This window comes from Gavia stellata, chromosome 3 (assembly GCF_030936135.1).
Source record: "Gavia stellata isolate bGavSte3 chromosome 3, bGavSte3.hap2, whole genome shotgun sequence".
NCBI classification, from domain to species: Eukaryota; Metazoa; Chordata; class Aves; order Gaviiformes; family Gaviidae; genus Gavia; species Gavia stellata.
In genome coordinates, this window is record NC_082596.1 from 95,050,643 (window position 1) to 95,070,615 (window position 19,973).

Here is a 19,973-nt window from a genome sequence, read left to right on the forward strand (position 1 = left end):
TGTTTGTTTGAGGCTTTTAGAATACTCTGGTCTTATCAATTCACACTTGACTTTATTCTCCATGAAATAAATCTATTTTTGTGGTTTCTAGCATTTTTTAGATTTATCCTATGGTATAAAACACATATTCTGTTGACCTGAGAACAGCAAAGTAATTAGTTTTTGTCAACTATCAGGTTCTAAATAAAAGGTTTTCCAAAGGTACCACCTTAGGGAGATGTTAATTGTATGCAGTTTGACCAACTTGGGAAATAATTTTTCTAAAACCCAGTATGAAGACACATCTGTTCAAAATACATAACAAAAAATATTTTTCAATGGGTTGTTACTCTCATCAGGCACCTAATGCCAAGAGTATATACCCTACAGTACCCTGCTTGCATTAACCTCTACAATTAGGCTAGCAATAACCTGGTATTGGAAACAGTAATACATTTTAACATCTTAAATGCATTACTACAAATCAAAAGACGTGTAAACAAGACCACGGCTCAATCAGTTTGCATCCTACAACTAGAAAGGTATTATTACATTAGATTGTGATAAATATTAATGGAAAAGAAAAATTTACACCATCTGACACTTAGACACAACCAAATGTAAAAGAATAATTTGCTTATTTTTAATCATGAAAAGGATTTTGATCACATGGGCACAAACGAGATGTCGACAGCAAACACAGTAAGGGAAAAAATTTAGATTACTTAAAGTAACTTCACCAGAAGAGCTCATATCCAGACTTGAAAAACAATCAATGCATGAAACTGCAGTTTAAAAAGGTATTGTAATTCAGCATCATGACAAAATGTCACCCATATGTTTACCGTAAGTCAAAGAAAAAGTAACCACACTAAGCCTTGAACTGGTATTCTGACCTAAATAGCACACCAGGTTTTACAGCAAACTATGAAGGTAAGATTACTTAAAGACAAGGAAGTAAGAGAGAAAGAGGATAGGAGCAAAACTCTTATGAAATGTTTATGAAAGTGCTAGACTAAACTCAAAACAGAAGAGAGCTAAGATTTACCACCTTTTTTTTTCCTCTAGGCAGTAAGTTCACACCTACCTGGGATGCCTGGGGCAATGTATTTTATATTTTACCTCCTGGGAAATTATTACATAAGTTGGAGAAGATGGGAAAATCAGAAGAGGACTTGTGTGCATTTTTTTGGTTTGTTTGGGTTTTTTTAGGGAACTGACCAAATGGGAGATGACCAAGGGGAGCTGAGAAAAGGAAAGCATCAAGGGAAGGTAAATTAAAATAGAATTCCTCAAAGCAGAAATACAGAACAGAGAAATGCTTGTAGTCCTATGGAGAAATGGGCACCCAGAGTTGCTTGATAGGCAGGGGATAGCTTCGTCAAACAAAGAAAAGGCTGAAGTATAAGCATGATAACTCTCTACAAACATATTAGAGGGGCAAGAAGCAAATAACTGTATCTAATTTAGCCATTAATACATCTGGGCTGACAATCAGGTGTTTACAGATCTTAATGCATTTACAGATCTTAATGAGTTACTAACGATATTCCGGAACTGCCTCCTTAGAAATCAAAAGAGCGCAGGAAAAAAACCTCCAAATGCTTTTTTCTTCTCCAATTTTTTTAGAACGTTTTCTTTTGAGAAAGAGTTAGATGAACTTACAAAAAGGACTACATGACTGTATGCAGCCCTGGAGCAGCAGAAGTCTTGTACCCAAATAAGCAGGGATTTAATTTCCAGAAAGAATGCCATTTAAAATCTTCTCCTATTTACAAGTGGTCATCCTGCCTCCTTCTGCGTAACTTAGAAGTAATGCACCATGTCTGTAGAAAGAGATAAACTGAATTCCTTGGCAGTACTGAATGTTTTATAAGTTTGGAAGATTCTTACCCTGTATTGATGGAAATTATTTCTATCAGTGGATTCTTCCTAATCTTTGGCAAATCCAGTCGTGCTCCCCCCAAACGTTTTCCATTATCCTTTTTCTGACCCAGCAGTCTCACAGAATGACCTTCAAATGAAGCACAAAAACACAGTCAATACAAAGCACAAGACCCATCATATTTGTTTTGATTTGCTCTTCTTCAGGAGCACTGTTTACACTTCAAAGATTGCAAAGGAGAATGAGATATAATAATGTATTCCCACCCGCTGGAGCATTTAAAAAGAGACACTGACAGGTAAAATAGATGGTGTTAAAATGAACAAATTATTTCATCCAATTATCTTTTCACACTTGCATCTTCTGGTTTATTCCATTAAAATGATCTAAGCAGTTTCATTTTCAGATTCTCAAGCAAACAGCAACATAGCAATATTTAAATAAGTTGTATGGCAGGATTAAAATATTTTTCCCAAAAATTTCATTCAAACCTAAATTAGTAGGCAATAAACAACTAAATATTTTTTAGCTTACTGTATGGAGAACCAACACATTTCAGTCAACGTTACCTGACTAAGTCTGAGGGAAACTGCTGTGAAGCATACCCTGGTAACATATTCACGGCTAAAATGACTACCAAGATTCACGCGTGTTCCTCCCACACCAAGGAGACTGCAGATCAGAAAACTGCCTCACAACCTTCCTGAAGCCAGTGACATCCAGAGAGTAAAATACAAATGCCATCACCAACTGCCTACAACAGTACAGCAGTCATACCATGTCCAGTCCTATGTTTAAGGAGCACGAACAGCAGCATTCGCTAATATTCAGAAGCAAGATCTAACAATGAAGAATAAAAACAATTAAGTGTATATTATTGCAACAGGTGGTGTAAAGCGTGCCCAAGTTACAACCATAAGACACGTATCATTTATTCCACGAACCCTAGAATAGGCAGATAAGGGAAAGCTAATGCTAGATACCTGAAAAGAGGTGGAAAGCAAGCACGACTTGGAGTGGAGGAAGGAGAGAAAGCATGTATCTGCTGAAGTTGTAAAACTCTTCGATAGTACATAAAGCTACAGCAACTATCTGTCAAATATTTCAGAAAAGAAAAAACCACCCTACCCTAAAAAGGAAAAGGGGAGGGGGTGAAAGGAAAGCATGAACCTGTGAAGTACTACCTGCGCCACACCTAGCACAGCAAAGTAGGTAACCAATTCAGATCAATGAAAAACCACGTTCAACCAAATGTCCTAACTTACAACAGCCTACCTTATAACTACCAACAGCTATTTACAAAACTAATTCATCCACCAGTTAAAGTCTTTCTCCACTACCTGTTTTGAAGAGTCATTAATTAATTTGTGAATTATGTAGCATTCATGCTCTGAATTTATTTCTGTGATACGGCAACAACAGCCTGGAAATAAGCAACTACTTCTGGCATATCACCTTTCTTGGGTTTGTTAAGATACATGAAAATTCTCAGTCAAAAATGTGATCTAATGAAGAAGCGAGCAGGACTAGCCTGATACCATGATGGTTAATACTAGAAGAAGACATCATAACATCAACAAGAATTAAAAGGCAGTACTTCTGCAGTTGCATTTGACAAAAATTTCATTACATCCTGCTGTGAATTTAGTAATACGGTACTTGTGCTATTAACATTTGCTAAATTATTCACTGCTACCTTTTCATGACAATAACAGCAATGTCTTTGTCTCACAATACATTATTTTCTAATCTAATGCTTCATTAAGGAGTCGCAAGCATGGCACCATTTTATTTACCTGTATAACAAAAGTGATTGCATTACGGTAGGCATAAAAATTAAACTAGAAGCAGAGAACATCCCTTTTCATATATCCAAATACTGTGGTTTATTTGGAATAAACCAGTTTACCCTTTTTTAAAATATTCAATTGCATTACCGTATTAAAAGTGTATTTGGATTTATGGCTGAAAGTATAGGGGAATGACTTAGAGTATTCTTAAAACAATCAGGCTTAACAACATAACAAGCTACCCAGAATTTAAAATTCGTACATTTAGAACTGGGATCAAACCACTGTTCTGAAGTTTGAAAAACAAAGCAAAAGCAACAAACCCCAAGAACAACTTTCCCCCCCGCCCAGTAACATCTCGGAGCACAGAATCAGTGAAGCTCCATCTCCTCCGAACGCGTACCCTCGCAACGAGCAGCCCCGTGAACTACTGCTCTCGAGCGAGAGCTTAGCTCGTGCTCTCCCCTTCTCATACCGGGAGCGTTAATCGAACTTTTTCATGGCACTTCTGGAAAGAGAGTATGCTATAGACTTCAAACAGATTTGTCACAAGTTTTGTAATTTGTCAGAGGACTAAAAAGAAGTAAGGAAGGAGGGAAATGGAGATAAGGACAGACCTGTGCAGGAGGCACAGCTTTGTAATCCATGGTTTCTTAGGCAAAAGGGAAAAAAAATTAAACGCTATGGTAGTCTAAAAAAATCTTGTTAACCAAAAGTACTACTTCTACCTTCTTACAGATATTTGTCTTTCAGGAAGGCCCCCACATACGTGAGAAAGAAACAAACCTGAGGACACTCGCATGGAGAAGGTGACTCCCAGGGAGCATAAGACCCGTCCGCTCTTACCTTCAGAGACTTTCCTAACTCAGGAGAGGAACCCCAGCGCTGCGACCACCTCCCAGGGGACCCACTGACCGCGAACACCCCCCCAACCCCGCGCCCGAGCTCAGGACATCTACAGCCTGGCAATCAAACGTGGCAGCTACTTCTCACATGAGGCACGGCCACAGTTTTTCCCGTATTCCTACTGAATGACACTAAAGTTCAAGTTAATAAGGGGCTTGTCAAACCTGTGTAGCACTCAGGAATGACAACATCCCTGTACTTTTCACTCCAGACACCAGAGGATTTAAAACAAAAAAAAAGCAGTCCTGGGAAATGAGTTGTAGCAGAGAGTTTAATGCTTCCAGAAAGCAAGCAGCACATGCAGATCCAACTACAGTGATTTCTGCTGCAGGCACACTCAATAATTCGATTAAAAAAAAAAAAAAGGAAGAAAAAAGAAAAAAACCTCAGTTACAGTATCCGTGACCTTAAATCCTTTTTCCCCTACTCCATACAAGGACTATTTTGCTTCATTTTAAGTAATGACTAAAGCATCTGTTTACAGCATTGTTGCTATTAATAAAACATAACTTGATAAACACTGAATCATACTTTTTCACATGCTGTAGATCTTTTTTTCCCCCCATACTTATTTCAACAAAACTTAAAAATAAATATTTTGTCATCTTCAATAAGGAAAAGACTAAGCAACGTGGTTTTTTTAACTGTCTCACCAGCATTATTAAGCCCACACCAACATCGAGCACAATAGAAAAAGCAGTAATTTTAAATCTCATTTATGATCTCCATTCAAAGCTCAGAACGGGGCAAAACACTGCAATCAAGTTTTACTTCTAAAGCATGTTATCTGATTAAGTTCCCTCCTCTCTGACTTTACAGGTTGGGTAACAACTTAACTAAGCAAAACAGGTGTCCCAAACTTAAAAGAAGTCCTTTTGTGTTTGTTTATTTTCTTTCTTTTCTTTAAGTTTGGCACAAAAGCATTTTTGAAAACTGAGTTCTACTTCCAGAATGATGAGTGCTCTATCTCAGATATCAAACAAAAACCACTCCTTTTTTGATGGCTTACTGGAAGATGCAAGCTTTGAAACCCAGCTTAATGACAAACAGATCTAGTCAGGTTCTATCTGAGAGCCTGAACACTCGTCCTTTAAACCTCTCCTGCTATAAAGATAACTTTTTTACTTCCACGTAGCCTACCAGCAGATGAAATTAGCTGTTTAGGTCATGCTTCAGAGCAGTTTTTCATTAATCAACAGATAATTAATGCGGATTACAATACAACAGTAGTACTAACCAAGTCCAGTGAGGAAGCTTATAGAGCAGAATCACTCACAGCAAGTGTAAATGAAATCAAGCTAGAACAATTCAAAATGAATCAGCGCTCTCTAGTTTTCAGAGCTGACTGTTTAAAATTAAACTCATCTTTACAGACAAGTCAGTAGACGCAATGCGTATTACTCGGCATTGTTCGCAGAGAGGATGAGGTTGGAATGAATTAATCAGGACATTAAATCCTATCGTTAGTCTAAAAAAGGGCTTTTAAATGTGTCAGTTTGATAAACCAGTGTGCAGAATGAAAATGTTGTCAAGGCCTTCATTTTCTTTTGTTAAAAAGGGTACAAAAAAAGTAATATTAATGGCATGTACATACACCTTTAATCATAGACGCATGTGCTTCAGGAGTGTGACAGAGAACGGCTGATCTTGAAATACAAACATATGAAGGGAACAGGTAATGGAATTTCTTTGCCATATGATTATAGCGACATTAAATGTGCTGTGAACCTCAGGCTATTGTCAGACCCCTGTGACCTAGACCCACAAAAGCATGTTAACGATATTAGAGCAAACAGATCCAAACTGGACTGGTATTTTGCTCGTTTGCTACAAGGGCAAGTGAGGGGGAAGCGGCCTGGCTTAGTCATCTTTAGTTAACTTTAACAACTGCCTGTCGGCGTTGCAAATATTTATCAGATATTAATAGACCTACTGTATTTCAGAAAGAGTCAGCTTCGCTCGAGTCCACAGGCTGGTACCCCTCAGGAGCTGCTGGGAAACAAGGGCTGCTTGAAAGATGGAAGAGGGCATCTGCTGAGGGTCCCTCCCCATCCCTGCACAACCCACGGGAGCTACGCGGCGTGCACTGAAACCCAGCTCCCAGCCAGACACCCAGCAGTATTCCTTAGCTGTTAGCTTCGAAGTTCAGCGCAGATATCTCAAGCAGCTCAGGAACAGGAGTTTAAAGAAAATCCTCAAAGATGCAGGAAACCCCAGCCTTGGCAGCAACCATTTCTATTGTTTTCAGCTTGTTCTGTGACCCATTCTTTCCCTTTCCCAGCTACATCATCATACTTAGAGGTTATTCACCATTTCCTGAAAGACACTTTTTTCCTCACGACAAGGCTGCCAGGGTACCGCTCTGTACTTCCCAGCTGTCTCTCACCAACCTGTTTGATCTTCTCCAGCATCTTCAGGGAAAAAGATTAAGCACTATTTCATGTACTCTTGCACACATTTCCTTCTACTATTATTCGCTTCTTAATGAATACAGAGTTTCCTTTCCTTACGGCTAACACTGGAAAAAATGGCACATGGGAGCAGTGTAGCTAAGGAAGGCAAAGCCATGTGAAGGGAAAACAAAGTACCAAATTTCCCCAAAGAAAACCAAAAGGAAGAAGTGTTAAGAACCACCAAAAGCAGTGATAAAGACTGAAAGGAGGATCAAGTAAATATAAAAGGTGAAAGGAACTAGAAAACTTAAGTGAAAGTAACAAAAACAGTCAAGAATATTAAAGAGAAAAGAGAGCCTAAGAAGATCAAATCAAAAAATATGTGTAAAAGCAGAAGAGGCAAATCAGGAGCTACTGCAAAACTTTAACACTGGGTTTATTTCCAGAGTTATGTTCTTCTAGCGCTGTAACTACTGGGTGAAACCAACCTTCTATACAAGTTATTTTGGATCTTCTGGCAGGACTAACAGAAAAAATAGCATCTGAAATACAAGGATGCACCACAAATTGCCTAACACACTGCACAGCCAACCTGGACTGTTGCTCTTATTTGAACCCGAACCTCTTCAGTTTGGAGGTGCTTTAAACCCAGACTTGGTGAGCTCGCAGGGGGCGGGCAGGCGTAGAGCCGAGCCCTGGTCTGCCTCTGATGGAAGCAGCCCGCGTGAGGAAGGACAGACTCCCAGCTCCTCTCCCCGCTTTTCTCCCTGCCCTGCAGCACAAAGAAGCTGTCCCACAGCAGACATGACTGATTGCAAAGGAATCCCCGAGCTCCCCAGAGCCATCACATGCTGCCAGACCCGCACAAGTGGGGAAACAAGGACACTAATCAGCTTAGGGCTTTGCTGTGTGAAGTCCCACCCAAACCAAGCCCAGCTGGCCAGCAGCACGTTAGCTACGTAGCGAAGGCATCCCTGAGTGTCATCTGTGGGATTTCCTGGCTCAAGGAAATACAGGGAGCAAAGAAAAGCCAAACTTAACTGGAAGATATGTGCCCTGCTCCTGGCCAGGCAACTAATAGAAATTATTCCTCCTCTAGATCAGCAAAGGTGGGGATGTTGTGTAATAGTCAAACTCCTTCTTCAACTGGTGTAGGCAGCAACTCGGTGCACTGCAAGAGAGGGCAGAATTCAGACTAATCCTGGCAGGATTACTGATCTTTCCCTGCGTGTCGCAGCGTCACAGGGAAAAGCACGCCCTGGGCCAGGCAACCAGTCCCATCAGGCTGCTGATAGCAGGTGGTATGTTTGATCCATCCTCGGCAATTTAGTACTCCTTCATAAAGAGATTGCCTTCCACCCTATACGAACTCAAAAAAGCTTCAGAGAAAGGTGCAGATATCACTAAGCATACAGAACGTATGTTACTAGCTTGGGATATATACTTCTACTAAGCCTTGCACTTGGAATTAGCATCCAACAATTCCATTTCAGAAGACTCCAGACTATGACTGTCACGCAGGTGAAGACAGGGGCTTTTTAAAACTCATTTGATGTAATTTCAAAAATAAGTTATTAAATACAGTGAAGCAGTTCACAAGCTTCAGAAAAAAGCTCGGCAGGTGGCCCACATTACTAAAATTCGTACATCACTTTCTCTCCATTAAACATACAATACCTCTTTATTCTTGGTATTTCTCCAATGTATCCTTCAATCATAACAATATCTGTAAGCATTAAAACAGTAGAGTGCAACAAGTAAACCAGAAAAGGAGGGAATTATTAACAAGGAGTTACTGTTCACATAAAAATGTCATAGAATTAAATTAAGAATGTATGTGTAAGTATTGAAGAACATTTTTGACTATCCACAGTACTTTCCTCTCTCACGACAAAAGCACTTGAAATGCCCTATTAAGGCACTATTTATTTTTTTTTAGGATCCAATAGCTTCACCCTACGTATTTTGAGATCATGTGATGTTATTGTCTTTCTGAAAAAGGGACTAAACATTAAATCTGCTGTGAACTCAGAATGCTGGCTACAATCCGACAGCTCAGAAGGACAATACTAAGAATTGACTACAGGCGGAGTTCCCCTGACTCTGCCCTCAACTCTGTGAAGAAATGCATTTGATTAGGATCAAGGATGCTGCTCAAAACCTCAGGAGATTTTGGATGGAAACGTTCAAGGAAAAGAAGTTTGGAATCAGATGGAACAGGCTGTGTTCTGAGGAAGGGAAATGCTGCAGGGCAGACTGTCAGAGCCAGCTGCGGCAGAACAAGTAACCTGCCTAATGTTTTGGGGTGTGCAGGGTGAACAGAACAAATTTAGGGTGAAGCGCTGAGCTGAACCCATCGCTGTATGCAAAAGGAAGCTTTTGCTTTCATCTTTACTCCTTTGCCACCTATCTGTATTCCTCCGATGGGTAACTAAATGGCACTGGTTTGAACAAAGTACTCTCTGCATTTACCAGCCTTGAGGATTCTCTAACAGAGCTAAACCCAGCTGAGTCTAACCGATGTGAATAGGACAGAAGAATAGGGATGCTCCAAGACGGTCATTCATTGAAGGTGTGGAAAAGTGCACACATGGGTCTGGAAGAAAAGGCATCTTTTCCGTCCACGTTACAGGCTCATTTAACAATGAGCAATCACAATTTTGCTACTAAGATTTTCAATCTGTTTCCCCCCCATCCCTTGTTATCTTCTTCCGCAGCACTATTTATCTCGCATTGAGTTTCTGTGAACTTCTGACAAAATAATGTCAGAACAACGACAGTCGTAACAGGGATAGTCAGCCCTAACAGTTTTCTAAACCAAATCAATGAAATAACTACATTGAGAAAAATAATTACAAAACCCACCTAAATTCCTGGATCATCTCACACACCTAATAGTCACCGCATGCCCAAAAGCATTTGAGCAGGCACAGCAAAAACAGCAATAAACTTTGCTGTAAGAACAGAAACCAACTGACGGCAATGCAAATTGCTTGCCCCAGCAGGTAAGATTTTTATGTTGAGCCACACAGTTATTGCTGTTTTACAAAAGAAATTAAGATCTGTCTTTGCAGAAGTAGTTTCTCCATAATTACTGTGTATCTGTCATCGTGCTCTACTGTTTTCTTTAAATTACAGTCTACAAAGCTGAACTCCCAGAATTGATACTGGCACAGATTAACGGCATTACTATTTTGAACCAATTCCTTCAGTACGTCACACTTTTCCTAAGCAGTGAGAAACGGCAATCAAAATGCAAGCCGGTGCTGTCGGTGAAGCGTTCGGCTGAAGGACAACCCCTTCATTGAAAAACGGTAAGGCGGGATACCTTCAAGTCAGGTCCTTCGTAAGTCAGTGCTTCTTGTCAAAGTAGTTCTCAAATTAACAGAAGAAAAATAAAATGCTCCTGCTTTGGGTAACGACACTCCCTCCACACATAAAGTCATTTTCTTAGATGACAACAAAAATCTAGAATTATTTTTGTTTAAACAGGAATAGCTCCAAAATTCCCAATCCAGGGACACAAGAAAGGGGCAGGGGGTGACATTTACCGCATGATGCTGTTAACCTCAACGATTAATACATCCAAATGGGTGATGGTGAAGCTTTTAACCACGGTCATTTCACCAAGTTGGTGACAAGCTGTAGTTCTGTACATTGCCAACTGAAAACCCGATTTCACCCCCCCCCCCCTTTTTCAGTCTGTCAAATACAGATAGCCGCTCGCACAACTTTTGCCGGCAGTACCTTTACTTCTCAATAATCTCAGTTTAAAAGGCAATCCTACTGCCTAGAAATAGCGTTAGGGACGTCGTAGTGTCCACGGGGTGTCTGTGGTGAGGTGCTGGCAGCGGGGGACTGCAGGGCAGCCCCTGTGAGGAGCGGCCGGGGCTGTTCCGTGCGGGACACGGCCGGCTCCAATGGACCCACCGCAGGGAAAGGCTGAGACCCTCAGCTGCCCGTGGCAGGCTCAGGGAAGGGCAAAAGGCTGCCTGGCAGTGAGGAAAAAAGTATGAAAAGCACCCAGGTGAGAGAAGGAGGAGGGGGAAGAGGTCCTCCAGGTGCCCCAGCAGAGATGCCGCTGGAGAAGACCACGGTGAAGCAGGTCGTCGCCCTGCAGCCTGCGGAGAACCACGCCAGAGCAGGCGGGTACACCCCGAGGAAGCTGCAGCCCACGCGGGAGCAGGGTTTCTGGCAGTAACTGCACGTAGCCCATGGGGGACCCGTGCCGGAGCAGACCGTGTCTTCGTGAAGGACTGCGGCCCATGGAGAGGATCCACGCTGGAGCAGTTCTTGGCAGACTGCAGCCCGTGGGAAGGCGGCAGGCTGGAGCAAGGGAACAGCATGGGGAGGCAGGAGCGGCAGAGAGGAGCTGTTACGGGCTGACCGCAACCCCCATTCCCCGTCCCCTGGGAAGAAGTGGGTGGGGGGAACGTAATTTTAGTTTTCTCTTTGTTTCTCACCATCCTACGCTATTTTTAATTGGCAATAAATTAAATTAATTTTCCCCAAGTCGAGTCTGTTTTGTCCGTGACGGCAACCGGTAAGTGATCTCCCTGTCCTTATCGTGACCCACGAGCTATTCCATCTTCTTTTCTCCCCTGTCCTGTTGAGGAGGGGGAGCAAGAGAGCGGCTGGGTGGGAGTCTGGCAGCCAGCCAAGGTCACCCCACCACATAGGGAAATAAATAAAATAACCCATCCAAAACCGTCCCCCCTTCCTAAGTCCTTTCAAAGGACGCAGGAACAGGGACTCAGCGAGGCCACTAGCCTCCCTCTGACCCTCCTCAAGCTGCACTTCGGCACAAACAGTCAGTTTGCTGTCTGGGAGCCAGATGATACTTTTCCTCAAAACAGAACGCCCGACTCCTCCAATTTTTATTCTTCATTTGGCTTGTCATCAGCTTCTTAAGTCAAGGCTACTCTTCCCACAATCACAGAAATTGAAAAGATAGAATTTTTTTCTACCGTTATCAGCCGATTATAATGAAATCAAACAGCACATACAAATACTATTTAATACGCTGGCATTCATATACATACATATATACACACACTCTCACTCTAAGGTAGGCAATCCAGCATAAATTCTACACTTTAGCCTATATATATATAATATAGGTACCATTTATCTGCTCATTTTCATACAGACCAACACTGCAGTATCAACAATCCATAATTACTAACCACATGAGGACAATTTCACAGTTAGTAAATACTGGTTAATGTGTAAACTGGGATTGGATGGGCAACTTCACCAGACAGGTCAACGTGACTGAAATCAAGAAAGGTTATGTGAAGTATAAAAGGCTCAGCCCTGAAGTAATTTCCTTTGCTTGTTTTTTACAATCAAGTCTAACGACCCATTGTAAAACTAGGTTTTGTGAAAGCATTAGACAGAGACAATATGGCCTAAACTCAATTCAACCTGTGTCCCTCACCTCCCTAAGGCCTAAGCTAAAAGCAGACTGTACACAAATACTCTGGTTCCACACCTCCCACCCCCAGGAAGCTTTAATAACACGGGATTTCAGAGCTAGCACGTCTAGAAAGGGGGGGGAGAGACCCAAATCTCAAGATCTAAATTCAAAACCAAGAAAAGAAGCATTTCTATATTAAGCAGCTAAAATTTCTCCTTTAAATTACAGAATAAATGCATTATCTTGCCTACTGTAAACTGTTTGTATCCAAGTTTGTACACACACACACTGTATGTTTTCTTTAAAGACAGCTTTTAAAGTGGTTCGTAACATGCTGACTTGAGCAATCACCTTAAAGACATTCTGCGATTCTCAAAGACAAATCTTCTTATTAGAACATGCTATACAGCCCAAACAGCTTTTAAATTCTGTACAGAAATTTTACTTAATGATGGAACATCATTGATGATCTTACAGGTCTTTTCCAACCTTAGTGATTCTGTAACATACATCAGTCATAACCCTGTTTTCTCCAAGCTCACAGACACTGCAACTCCTTAGCAATACTTCCCTAACATCCTATGTCATCACACCAGGAAACTAGCGCATGAGTGCAAAGGGGTGCCCCAATCACGTAAAAACTGCTGTAATCCAGTCTTATAATTTGGGTAGTGTGCAGCTGAAGCAAGGTTTACTAAACTGTTAAATCAGAGCCTTGCATGATGAAACTCTTCTGTCTATCAGGAAGACTGACATATTCTGGCTACACGATTGTGGCTGTCACTTTGAGAAACCTAATTCTGAGGCTGAGATCGAATTAATTTGTCTAGCTCCTAGCAGGCAGTATAGAGGTTTCAGATTATAAATTACAATATCATAGTAAAAGTGCCTGAAGATGCCTCTAGTTAAAATACATCTTGGGACACAGTGTAAATATTAATCAGACATGACCTGCGTACAAATACTGCACAGCTATTACAGATCGCTTCTGGGGATGACAGTTTACCTGCTAATTTACCTGATAATTAGGAAATTTCAAAGTGATGAAAGTCAGGGTGATATAAAAATGAGACATCACAACGTCTCTTGAAAATGCTGTATCTCTTTTGGCTGTTAGTGCGATAATAAACACGAGCACCCTTCTTTTCCGTTTTCCGATGAAGTAGGATAAAAAGATAAAGTCACATAAAAAGTGTTTATGAGAATTATCTCAATGGAGAGTTGGGAACTGGCAATCACACTGTTTTCAGACAGATGAGGTAAAGACCACCATAAAGATCTACTTCTTGAAACCATCTCTTGAACTGGCAGAATGACACTGTTCTGAAAAGGGTTTCCTGATAATGCCCTTAAGACTGAGAAATAAAGCTAGAAGAAAACGCTTCGTATTTCATAGAGTTCTAAAAAATTCCAAGAAAGTCATTTTCTTTGGGAGTACAGTAAGCTTCCAACCAAATCCAACAGAGGAGCCATTTTCCTGGAAAACTAGAAAGACGACTATTAGAAAAAAAAAATAAAAATGGGAGGAGGCAAATTCTTTTTATAAAGTTTCCCTTTTTGTAAACTGCGCACTATAAAATTCAAACATCCAAGAATAATCTAAGGTACACCTTAAAAAAGAGGAACCCAAGGAAAGCTAAACTTTTAGACTTAAAACTGGAAACTAGGATAACCACCTTGGAATCTGGACAGAAACTCTGGACCAATCCACAGAGACAGCTGCCCTACCGACTGCAGACGCTACGCAGTTTAAACTTACTCAAATTTAAATATTCAGTCGAAACATTTTTTAAAACTTCCAATATATAATATTTTTTTAATTGTTCAATACATACACAGCCACACTACAAGAGTATACCACCCATGCAACCTTTTGGTTTTCTTTTAAAAAAACAAGGCAAAGAAAATTGTATCATACAACTATGACAGATATCCAACTTAAAACTTAACTAATACCAGCCGGCTCTGAATTCAGAATTTGTGTTTAATCCCCTCTCCCACACCACCTCTGTCTCCTGAACCCCCATCTGCAGCTTCAGAAGTTCTTACTAATGATGCAGACTTGTGAAGACAAAGGGTTTCATTTCATTTGGTTTTACATACATGAATTTAAGGTTCTACCATGTACCTATTTTACAGCATTAAATATTCTTAACCAACAGTCCTGTTATCTACAGTGTTTTACTTCACTTGGATAATGAAAGTTCATAGTCAAACTCTTTCATAAAACACAGTGAAAAAGAGCTTCACATTCCTCTCCACTCGTAGATGATTCCCAAATAGATACATTAATGCATTATCTTCAAACAAATTTAATGAAAAGAAATGTAAGTAAAACCGCCTATTTTTATGGTTGCCTTTTGCAAAACTAAGCCATTATCATACGCTATGACCCCTGCCAATTTGTCAATTCTCTTTCCATTGAATTTCTATTTTCACAGAAGGGTTGAGGTTGGCAGGGACCTTTGGAGGTCATCTTCTCCAACCCCCTCGCTCAAGCAGGGCCACCTAGAGCCAGCTGCCCAGGACCGTGTCCAGACGGCTTTTGAGTATCTCCAGGGATGGCAACTCCACAACCTCCCTGGCAACCTGTGCCAGCGCTCGGTCACGCTCACAGGGAAAATGTGTTCCCTGATGGTCAGAGGGACGCTCCCTTGTTCCAGTTTGTGCCCGTTGCCTCCGATCCTGTCACTGGACCCTGGCTGAGAAGAGCCTGGCTCCGTCCTCTTTGCCCCCTCCCTTCAGGTATTTATACAGAGGGATGAGCTTCCCCCGAGCCCTCTCTTGGCCAGGCTGAGCAGCCCCAGCTCCCTCAGCCTCTCCTCACAGGAGACATGCTCCAGTCTCAGTCTCTTAACCACCTTCGTGGCCTTTCATTGGACTCTCCCCGGTATGTCCATGTCTCACTTGCACTGGGGAGCCATTTTTGTTCATTTTTTCCAATAAAATTTCAGGAATCCTGTGTTCCATTACCTTTTGAGAAATCCCTGCAGGAACTGCCACTATGTATGGAATTCAGCAGCCCACTTACTCCTTTTTGTTCAAACAACTTACAGTAAGCTGGAAAGGAAACAAAATCTTTCCCAAAATTCACACTTCTTAGTTTAAATGTTCCTTAACATGTCTATGAACATTATCTTCCAGAATTGTATCAATATATAAAATGCAATCTTAAAATCATGCTTTTCATTGAATTGATCATTAACAACTGCTACTAGACTGTTTGTCTTCTTTCTAGTCATATAATATTCAGTCACAATAACCTGAGTAACTACGTTATTGAAAAAGCAGTAATGTCTGGAGTCCATATAAATATTACAAAGCCCATTTTTGTAAAGGGAGGGCATGCTGACCCAGGTTATCATCTTACTCCCTTAAGAATAAATAAAATTCAGGAAAATGAGATAGGGATCTGAAATACTGTGCTGTTGTAAAAATCATGAAGCATTCCATCTCCAACACGTTGTCATAAACACCATGATGTTTTCTGGGAAAACAGTTTGGCTTATTTAATAACAAATATGAATACACTGAATACATTTCTTCTTTGTATGGTACAGTACGTTGTACCCCCAAAAAATAGATGCCGTAAGGTAAGGACAAACTGGGAAAAGTTTTGGTTGGGAGTACGTAAGACTACAGGTTTCATTTCTGAAAGCATGCAAAGCAACATCAAATCTTAAGGCCTTCAAACCGCAAACTCTAGAAGCCTTAAACCACACTACACAATTCCTTGACAGAAGCTTGCTTTTTTTTTTTTTTTTTTAAGAATTTTGCACTGTTTCTACATTTTCGTGCTGTACTTCAAAAACATCATACTCCAGCATTAAAGTTACAGGCAACATCTTGTGGACTAGATGCTTGTTTATATTGAAAGTACAGCCAATTAAACTAAACCTTGTAATTTAAAGCTTCATGGAACAGTAATTTTTATGGCCTGATAAGTAATGGCGACAAACTTAGGTAACCCAGAAAGACCCAGACAAATCTATTTATTTAATAGCAAATGTTTACTAGTCAGGCTGCAGAAACAATACTGTCTTTTCCCCCCTTCACTGCAAAGTACTGCGTGTTCACACACATGAACACAGCCAGAAAGAACAAGGAACAGTTACCAAAGAACATTAAAGCAGCAGATAATTTATCTGTCCTGCTGAGGAAAACTCGGGGAAGTGAGCCAAAGCATCTGAAAAGAAGAAAACACCAGAGGACTAAACATAAGAAAGCAGAGCTATAGCACTGAATTAAGCTGGCGCAGAAACTTTAAACGATGCTCTACACCCACCTACGTTGATGCAACTTAAATGATTTCTTGAAGTCTCCCCCAGACCGTTTACCTGTGAGTCCAACAGGCCAGAAAACATCTCTGAAATTACCACTTACACACAGCGTACACGGTGAAGCATAGCACTACCCAAACATCGAGCTAGAGGAGAAAGCAAGCATTAGGTTGATAGAGAACACAACAGCAGCGCTTCTGCTAGCTAACGCTTACATCCTTCAGCCTGGATGCAGTGATTTCAGGTGTGAGGCTTACCTTTAATAGTTTCCTCCACAACTTCTACTACACGATCTATCTGCTGAACCTAAAAAAAGTCAGAAGGTCAATATCTAAGTAGTCAACAACTGGACATATTTTATATAAACTTTTCTTTCACAAGTGCGTTCTTCTGGATTAAGGGGAGTGAAGAGTTTGGGGCTATGTTTTGAGCCAGTTTTTTTTTTTTGTGCATCTTGGTTCATCTGCCAAAAGTAACTTCAAAACTCACCACCTAACTTAAACCAAATTTTGTCCTCAAAAACAGCAAGTTCCTATAAGTTTGGCAAAAAAACACCAAATGGCTAGAAAAGGAGACCCTAGAAAAGAGTTCAGGCCTTAACAGAGTAATATATAATGACCATGACACAGCATCACCAGTGAAGACAACAAATTTATGTTTTAGTGTTACACTTGCCAAAATTCACCCGTAATGTGATAAATAGTTCAATTATTTCCTATTAGATATATTAGTCTTATTTAAAATTAATGGCCAATATACTGTAGAGATTATAAGGTGGAAGGAATCAGCATTAACACTGCAAAATTAAACACTCAATTCTTGAAGTTGAGATTCTTCCAACTTTCATCCAAACTGCCTATTCTATGTAATGTCTACTACATACGCGCATATATGTTTGCACACAATGCAGGAAAGCCTACTTTGCACATTTAAATTAGCTTATAATTCCCCTGCAATATGCCCTTTTAAACACTGCTTCTCTAATACGAATTCGATTTAGTATGATTTTTGCAGTCACTTCACCTTGGAGTCTCTTTTCGGATTTGTTCACACGCAAGCAGGAAAGCACAAGTTGCAGAGGCTTCAGGAGCAGAACGTGGACTGCAACAAGGGGCCTGGAACTTGCAGCCCTTGCATCAAAGCCATTACGTCCCTGTGCCCTCAAACCACCGAGTTTGTCATTTCCCGTAAACACGTCTGCACAATCATCCCTATTTCACGTTCGTTTTCCCATCGGGCTAATAGCAGCCAAAAAAAAAGCTCATCCGTAGTTGGTGTCTGATCTAGAGTTCCCAAGTAAAGTCAGCGGGAGTCTGTTCCTCTCCTTGACTGGGTGTTGGATCAAGTCCATGTAAAACTGGGGCTTTTTCTTTCTTTTTTTTTTTTTTTAAACCTTTTGAAATACAGCCTTTTCCAAACACAAATCTCTGCCACTTCAGATTTATTTCTGAATACAGTAACTTGGTTCTGAATTCTAGAAATTAAGTTATTTAAAGTATCACTAAAATTGGCATTTTAATAATCCTATTAAAAGCTATATATTTAAATCCTTTTCCGGATTACAAGCATTCGTATTATAGACACACGTCAATATTTAGCAATCTACCTGTAAAGAAAGCACACGTAAGCAGTTGTGTGGAACACATGCGTATTTACATACTTGTGTACATACCCCTTTTAGATACAAGTTAAAAAATTATGACCCAAGATACTTACATATAGATTTTCTACTTAATTTTTTTTTAAATAAATAAAAAATGCAACTTGAAAACATAAGTGTACACATTTACCACTATAAATACAGAGAACACAGTCTGTGCCAAATACATCGCCTAAATATTATTACTGCATATTTCAATACTAAACTGTTTAAGTTCATAATCATTTTAAAACAAGAGAAACCTGGTTGGTTCATAACTTAAACCACCTATGATTACTTTCTGTATTGTACATCTGGGGAATTTTTGCATCGCTCCAAACCCCCTGTTAAATAAAGATACAGAAAGAAACCCCAACTAGTATATTGTATTTTCATTTTATTGGATAAATTAAATTATTCTGACTATGTCAAGAAGACAGTTCATGTAAGTAATTAAAATTATAGGTCTGAGAGATAATGAGATCTGCGACTAGAAATAGATGTTTATTCTGCCTCATGTCTTATTTCCCACATTAAGTATTTTTCATTTGAAATTATTGGAAATTGGTTGGCTAAAGCCCCAAGTGCTGAAGAAAATATGGAATGTTTCCAGTCTGCATTTATGAAGATAAAAGTACTTTAGTAAAACCGAGGTGAATCTGCAGTGAGATGAGGGAAGGGTTTAGAGGATTGTTTGAAAAAAAGGGGAAGAAAAAAAAAAAGGAAAAAAAAAATCACAAAGTCACGGTAATGAAATTTTCCTGGCTATACAAAGGCCTGCAGGATTCCTTTCCCCACATCTCACTGACCTTACAGATAATTCTGTTCCGGAGCGGTATCAAAGACATCTATAAACCTTCTTGAGCACAGACCCAATAACGTCTCCAACAGGCATCAGGAAGCCCATGAAGCACAGAGACTTGAAAGTTCTTAGCGGCGTATGAAGGGCAAAGACACCATTCCTCCACGCTTCTTTGCAACGAGTCTCAATCAGCCAAACCTTCAGGACTGACAGCGGGTACATGACTGCTGGATGGAGTTCCTGCACTGTACTTGACTCCACAGATCTTGTGAGATCTTGTTCCTAGTATAAGCATGTACACGGAGGACTTTTTGTCTATTACAAATAGTTCTCCATTAGGACTTGGATAGAACAAAAGCTAACGGCAGACTGGAGCAGGCAGCTGAGCAGGACTACACATAAAAAAAACCCCCAACCACCACAAATCAGGGCTGATGCAGAAATCCGGACTGAGATGGATACAGGACAAGAGCATGGGATGAAGGAGTAGCCAAAGCAGGAAACTGGCTGATGAAAAAGCAAGGAAAAGGAAGAGAGTTGTACCAAAGCACGAAGCCTGAGCTGAAACAAAGACCAGGAAAAAATCTTGGAGCCTTCCCGGTGGGATCAGAGCTAGGCGTAAGTACAGCAACCGTATGTGTCCAGCCCCTATACACACAAGGAAGATATGAGGCAACCCATGCTGGGGCTGAAACTGCAGGTCACTCCTGAACACGCCCTTGTGAGCCAGTCGCATTTCAAACCACGCGCCTCGCGGGACACCCCAACGCTCCGCTGAGAGACAGAAGCCCTGAGCTCCCCAACTAAGCACCAGTAATTAGCAAGAGGAGTATAGAAATGCACAAATGGTCCATCTGTCATCAAAGAAAGCCCCCCAGTT

The 19,973-nt window shown here is 40.6% G+C and overlaps 1 protein-coding gene across 1 annotated transcript in view; it reads right to left on the reverse strand.

Moving 5' to 3' along the window:
* Window positions 1-19,973, reverse strand: part of CDKAL1 (CDK5 regulatory subunit associated protein 1 like 1) — a 440,756-nt gene that overhangs the window by 270,776 nt on the left and 150,007 nt on the right. Inside the window, exons 7-8 of the mRNA XM_059815360.1 lie at window positions 16,910-16,958; window positions 1,873-1,993 (exon numbers count right to left, since the gene is read on the reverse strand). Coding sequence (XP_059671343.1) covers window positions 1,873-1,993; window positions 16,910-16,958 — 170 coding nt within the window. The remainder of the gene's footprint in view (window positions 1-1,872; window positions 1,994-16,909; window positions 16,959-19,973) is intronic.